The sequence below is a fragment of the Lithobates pipiens genome, unplaced genomic scaffold, assembly GCF_037356315.1.
Source record: "Lithobates pipiens isolate NorthernLeopardFrog02 unplaced genomic scaffold, aLitPip1_a1.2 Scaffold_30, whole genome shotgun sequence".
NCBI classification, from domain to species: domain Eukaryota; kingdom Metazoa; phylum Chordata; class Amphibia; order Anura; family Ranidae; genus Lithobates; species Lithobates pipiens.
The window spans coordinates 39,905,477-39,912,223 of NW_027507791.1; the positions used below are offsets into that span (position 1 = coordinate 39,905,477).

The 6,747-nt window shown below is 44.0% G+C and overlaps 1 protein-coding gene across 1 annotated transcript; it reads left to right on the forward strand.

The window, feature by feature from the left end:
• The first annotated feature begins 1,199 nt into the window (after positions 1-1,199).
• LOC143942186 (low affinity immunoglobulin gamma Fc region receptor III-B-like) lies at positions 1,200-6,498 on the forward strand. The gene is made up of 3 exons (XM_077463441.1): positions 1,200-1,224; positions 5,528-5,899; positions 5,983-6,498. Exons 1-3 carry the CDS (start codon positions 1,200-1,202, stop codon positions 6,378-6,380), a joined length of 795 nt encoding a protein of 264 aa, XP_077319567.1. The 3' UTR covers positions 6,381-6,498.
• The last annotated feature ends 249 nt before the right edge of the window (positions 6,499-6,747 follow it).

The window sequence follows — 6,747 nt, forward strand, 5'->3', positions numbered from 1 at the left end:
GGTAGCTGAGTGGCATCTCTAAGCTTTTGTACACACGGTCGGAGATTCCGATGGAATGTGTCCTATCGGACCGTTTTGTCGGATATTCCGACTGTGTGTGGTCTGCATCTGACTGTTGTATCCAACTGTTGTATCCAACTGATCCTCCCATTTACTGAACAAGACACTCAGCTCCCTCATGGAGTGATCAGACACCCCCCAACCCCTCACAGCTTGTGTAAGTCAAAGGGTGGAAGTTCAATTCTGGGATGTACTGAGAAAAAGGATATAACTTAAAACGACATTGTAATGATGACATGAGATCAAGGGAAACTCAACAACAGACCCAGGACACATACTCTGGGACTCAACCCTAGCATTGCCCGACCTTTTCAAACATGATCGGAGTATGTCCGATAGGAGTATTTTGTCGGAAAATTTTACCGGCTAGTTGGAAAACTTGGTACCGTCGGATATTCCGACGGACCAAGTCTTCCAACTTGCCAGTAAAATTTTCAGACAAAATGCTCCTATCGGACATACTCTGATCATGTGTAGCCTACTCCGACGGACAAAGTGCCATGCATGCTCAGATCAAATTCCTAGACCAAAGCTATTGGCTACAACCATGAACGTAGTCCCGTCTAACGAAATAACGTCATCACGTTATGTACAATCGGATTTTCCGACAACTTAGTCCGACCATGTGTATGCAACATCACTTCCGGACCTCTTCCGGAATTAATCCGTCGGAATTACTCAGAGGGATTTGGTAGTCGGAAACTCCGACCGTGTGTACAAGGGCTTAGAAGAAAGGTGTAGTTAAAGGTCGGGCAATGCTAGGGTTGAGTCCCAGAGTATGTGTCCTGGGTCTGTTGTTGAGTTTCCTTTGATCTCATGTCATCATTACAATGTCGTTTTAAGTTATATCCTTTTTCTCAGTACATCCCAGAATTGAACTTCCACCCTTTGACTTACACAGGCTGTGAGGGGTTGGGTGGTGTCTGATCACTCCATGAGGGAGCTGAGTGTCATGTTCAGTAAAAGGGAGGATCAGTTGGATACAATACATAGTTCAGAGTCTGATGGCTGATTGACTGAAACTGCATGCGGAGGAAAGGTCTGGATGTTGAATGAAATAAGCTTAATGAAGGTGGTGATGGTTGGTGGTGGTTGGAGGCTACATAAGGCATACTAGAAGTGTCTTGGTGGGGGTTATGATGGATTCATGGAAAAATCTTATGGGTAAATGAGCATGTCTAATTACTGTGTGGGAGTTTATGGGGTGAAAAATGGACAACTGATGCCTACACAATGGGAAAGTGTCAAGGTCTAAATGCTTAACCTGATCTCTTCAAAGTACACCATTTGTTTTTCCATGTCTCACCTCAGTGCTAAGAGATAGTGGCAGTTGCAATCTTCTTTGGGTGAGTTGAGAAAATTGGGATCAATATTCTCATTAGAAAGGAAATGTATAATTTCCAACTGATAGCGAAAAGAAAAGAACACGATTAAAACACATCCGATTTTTAATGACATGTACTGTACTGTAGATAATATTTTCTAACAAGTGTATTTTGGATTTTCAGCATTGAACGTCGGAAAGTCCGGTGAGTACAGAACTAAAATTGATACCTCAGATAACACTAATACTATAAAAAAAAAGCAACTTGAGCCCACAGCTTCCTGAGTAATCTATGTGATGGGGTTTGGGCCAATAAAGCAGAACTTCACTCAAAAGGGGAAGTTCTGCTGTTCTTCCTTCTCCCCCTCCTCTGTCATATTTGGCATATATTTTTTTAATGGGGGGGGGGGCGGGGGGAGCAAGTACCAGGTTCTGACAGGTACTGCTCCCACTTCTCCTCCCCCCTCCCTGCCCGCAGTCCTCTGTGACACATCACAGGTCCAAGAAGACTGCGGGACCATTTATAAGATGTGTAGACGCAAGTAGTCAGTAGTTAATATTCTGGCGCCATTGACCGAAAATCAGTAAAGAAACCAGCTTGGGTGAGGACAGAGCTGGATCCTTGGGCAGGTGAATGGCTGTTTATTAAATGTCAGCAGCTACAGTTTTTATAGCTGCTGACTTTTCGTTTTTACACAGGTGACTAAAGAACCTCTTTAATATTTTTAGCAGGCAATTCAAAAAATAGCGCTGGTTAGCCTTTCAAATCTGATTGAATTTTTAAGAATTAAATTTTTTAATGCATTGAATAGAAGACCATTTTTGATGGTCGTATTTGGTTCTTTGGAGGGTTTCTGGACAAGCTACTGTCTCCCAATGGGAAGATGGACACAGCAGTAGGGGGAACTTTCCAAATGCAGAAGCGCATTTCATACTCCGATCATGTGTAGAGAATTTTGATCGGACCAAGTGCCACGCATGCTCAGATCAAATTCCTACATCAAAGCTATTGGCTACTAGCCTGAATGTAGTCCCATCATAATGAAATTACGTCATCACGTTCTGAAAGATCGGATTTTTCACCAACTTTGTCCGACCGTGTGTATGCAACAGTTTCGGACAAGATCCGACGGACAAAATCCGACGGGCAAAATCCGACAGATTTGGTTGTAGAAATCTCCGACCGCGTGTACAGGGACTAAGAATTGAGTCCCCTACCACCAGAATCTGTCTTTCCTTTCCCTTCGCTTCCCCCCCACTCTCACTGGAGGAGTTCTTCCCCCAGCAGCTAGGAGAATCCTTCAGCTCCAGCAATGCTGGTCCCTGCTGGTCTCACCAATGTCACTCAATGGAGCGTACTTATTGGGATGGTCCAGTCCTGGATCGCCCTCCCTGGCACTTCCCCCTCTACCCTTCCTGACTGTCACCCATCTACTCTTTCCTAGTGCCTGCACCTCTTTGTCTCCACCTGCATCTGTGCTGGCCCCTGCCAGCACCTGCCAGGTACATTCCCAGTACTCCTTTAGTATGGAGGGTCTTTTCAGCGCTGACAGTTGCTTCCCCAGATTCAGAACCTGGGCTTCCAGGGAAACAATGTGCTTAAATTTTGCACAGCAGCATTCTCTCTCGATCGGATGATCAAGGATTGCATTAATGCCACAAGATGTACACCGAGTCGCATCTCCACACCAGCCAGGCATTGTACCTACTAATTTAATGAGGATTGGGGATTATACCCTGTCCAAATTACCTAAAAACTAACTTCCTAACACTAATAATCAACAAGAGAATACACAGGTACTCAACAAGACAATAGACAGGTACTCACAGACCAACATGGACACGCAGACCAAGGTGAACTCGCAGACCCACATGCACTCGCAGACCCACATGCACTCTCAGACCAACGTACACTCGCAGACCACGTGCACACACAATACACAAGTATACACAATTACTAACGATGCACACACACACTACTCAGACAATACTCAGGTACTCACAATACACAGGTACTACCTGACATCAATACTCAATACAGCCCATGTGCACTCTCAACACTCAGGTACTTACAATACACAGGTACTCACTCACACTACACAGGTACTTTGACCCCTGTTATAAACTCCTGTTTTCAATTCTGGTTTTTAACTCATCATTTAGTCAAGTTCCACTAACTCTGGCTTTAACTCGCCTCTTAGTCCAGTTCACACTGAGGCAGCACGACTTACAGTGGGACTGCCTCAGGCAACATGCGCACGACAGCAGCCGCGACTTGCAAAACGACTTCTGTATAAAAGTCAAAGTCGCCTCAAGTCGCCCACAAAGTAGTACAGGAACCTTTTTCTAAGTCAGAGCGACTTGAGTCACTCCTATTAGAACGGTTCCATTGTACAGAACGGAACGCGACTTGTAAGGCGGCTAAGTCACCTGACAAGTCGCCCCAGTGTGAACCAAGTCTTACTCTGGTTTTTAACTCACCACTTAGTCCAGTTCCACTTGGCCTAAGTTCCAGGAACTCGAAGATGAGCAGGCTCAAAATGAGTTGTACAGAAAGTTATAACGGCCTCAAGCAACTGAGACCAATTAACGAATCCTCCCCTTAATTAGTAGGCTGAAGGAAGGAAATAAAAATAAAGCTGTTTTAAAAAGTGACAGAAAAAGGTGTTAAAAAGCTGCAAGGAAAAGCCCTCAAAAAGAGCCTAAAATTGCAACCCAGCAATCACCAGCAGTCAAAAGCAAAACTTGTTCACACTCCACTCAAGGTCCTCACTGTTTAGCTTCCAACCAGCAATTATTATTTTGGATAACCGGCATTCATTATTTCTGATAATTTGTAGCTTTGGATAAATTTGCGTTCGTTACATTCACTAACAGCAACATTTGAAAAAAAATTTCAATACCTATAATTTAATAGTTATGATTAGTTAGTTAAGTATTATTTAGAATTTTCAGATTTTTGTTTTTTTCGAATGTTCAGATTTTCTTTCTTATTTTCGAATTTTCTGATTTTCTAATTTACGAATTGCGATCATAAAGAATGACCCAAAAAAAAAAACCCCGAATGAAACGAACAATTTGTTTTGGCAGTACACATGTCTAGTGATCAGTGCATATTTTTAGCACTGAACGCTGTACTAATGACACTGGCTGGGAAGGGGTTAAACATCTAGGGCGATCAAAGGGTTAAATGTGTGCCTAGCCAGTGTTTGTGTTGCTTTTACTAGGGAAACAGATGGATTTGAGTCCCTTCTTTGCAGGAACACAGTATTCATCCCTCCTCCATGTTAGAAGAGACCTTTGCTTTGTTTATATGGTTCTGAGTCCCTGCCCGACAATCGGTGGGTGCCAGCAGATGCCGAGTGCCCAGCATCCAGAGAGCAGCTTCTGCTGTGAATGATGTGGGGTGTGCATGCACCCCTTGCAGGCAGAAGTGTGGGGCCACGTATATATACATGATCTGGTGCACAGATGCTGCCCTGTAGTAGTAAAACTATAGGGGGAGTTAAGCTATAGGGCAGACTGTGAGTGGTTAAATAAAAACAAAAACTTGAATCAAACCTAAGCATTAAGGGTTGTACACCTTCGTGTTTTTTCACCTTAATGTATCCTATGCATTTAGGTGAAAAAACACCTGGCAGTAACCGCCCCCCCCCCCCTGTTTTACTTACCTGAGCCCTGGAATTTCACCTGGCATAGACGCGCTTTTCCTTTTCCTGGTGTCCTTGATTGGATAGATTGATAGCAGCGCAGCCATTGCCTCCCGCTGCGGTCATTCCAATGACCGTGGGCGCCAGGGGGTGGGGCAGAGTCCGGCATTTGTGCCTATGGATGCTGAACGCTGGACTCGGGAACGTGCCCATAAGGTAACCCCCTCTGGAGAGAGCTTCTCCTAGATGGTTATCTGATGCGGGGAGGAGCCCCCACATCCGCCGGGAGACCCCAGAAGAAGGTGTTCGGGGCCACTCTCTGCAAAACGAGCTGCACAGTGGAGGTAAGTATGACATGTTTGCTATCTAAAAATAAAAAAATAAAAATGAAAACCTTTACAATCATTTTAAGGGAGGTCGTTTTCTTTATTACAGAGATTTACTAACATGTTTTAAAATCTCTGTGTCCAGGACCACAAATATCTGACATGAGAACATCATTTTTTTCTTTTTTTTAACATAAGATGTGTTCACCTCTCTGTGTTTTGCTGCACACTGTGCTCTCTATGTGTTCTGTGTGATCTCTTTTCTTCTATAGGAGGGGCCATCAAACCTGTGGTGACCTTCACACCCAACTGGGGGAATATATTACACTATGACGATGTGACTCTAACATGTGATGTGCCGTCTACTGTACCAGAGGAGCCCCGGACCTATCACTGGTACAAAGACAACCGACCAATACCTGGAGCTCACCAGAGACTTCATATCATTAGAACTTCAGTACAGGAGGACAGAGGAGATTACCAGTGCCAGACCATCGGTGGTGATATCAGTGATCCCGTCTTCCTAAATGTTACAATAAGTGAGTCGTCCATCTCATCTCCATCATTACAGATTGTTGGGTGTGAATAGAACAACCTAAAGTATCATTTTATTACATTTCAGATGAGCTCATCCTGCAGAGACCTCCATCTGCCATCTATGAAGGAGACCCCCTGACTCTGAGATGTCATCATTGGATATTATATAAGGCAATAAACACAAAATTCTACAAGGATGATCAGGAGATAAAATCATTGGAATCCGACTCCACATTCCATATTCCTAATATAACGAGGAGTCAGTCTGGACGGTACAAATGTACTAAACAAATACACCGTCGTGATCGTACAAATGTGATAGAGCGCTCAGATGAATCCTTTATCTCTGTGAAAGGTAAATTAAAGCCAACTTTTCCTTTTTTTTTTCCAAATCTATTATTTTACTCGAAAGACAGAATCCATGTTATCAGAGCAACAATGGCACGAGGAGTATATGGAATGGTACAGTATAACATCATATAGAATTCAAAAAAATAAACAAACCAGATTTGTAATATAGACAGCATACGCTCAGTCAACATCGATTCAAAATAGAGCATTTCATCGCCTCGTGGGAGGCCGAATTCAGGCAAGGAGACAATCATAGTGGACACCAGAAACTGTCTAAACATTTATCACTCTTTCAAAAGGGGGTAAATCATATACAAAGAAAGAACGAATAGGATAAACAGGAGGGGGCTAGAAGAATAGAAATCGGGGAGGGGAAGAGGTGTGGGAGAAAGGGGTGCGCGGTTGGGCGATGCTGGGGGATGCGGTTGAGAGATGCTGGGGGGGCGTGTGGATAGGAGATGCTGGGGGGTTTGGGTGGGAGTTGCTGGGGGGGCGGGTG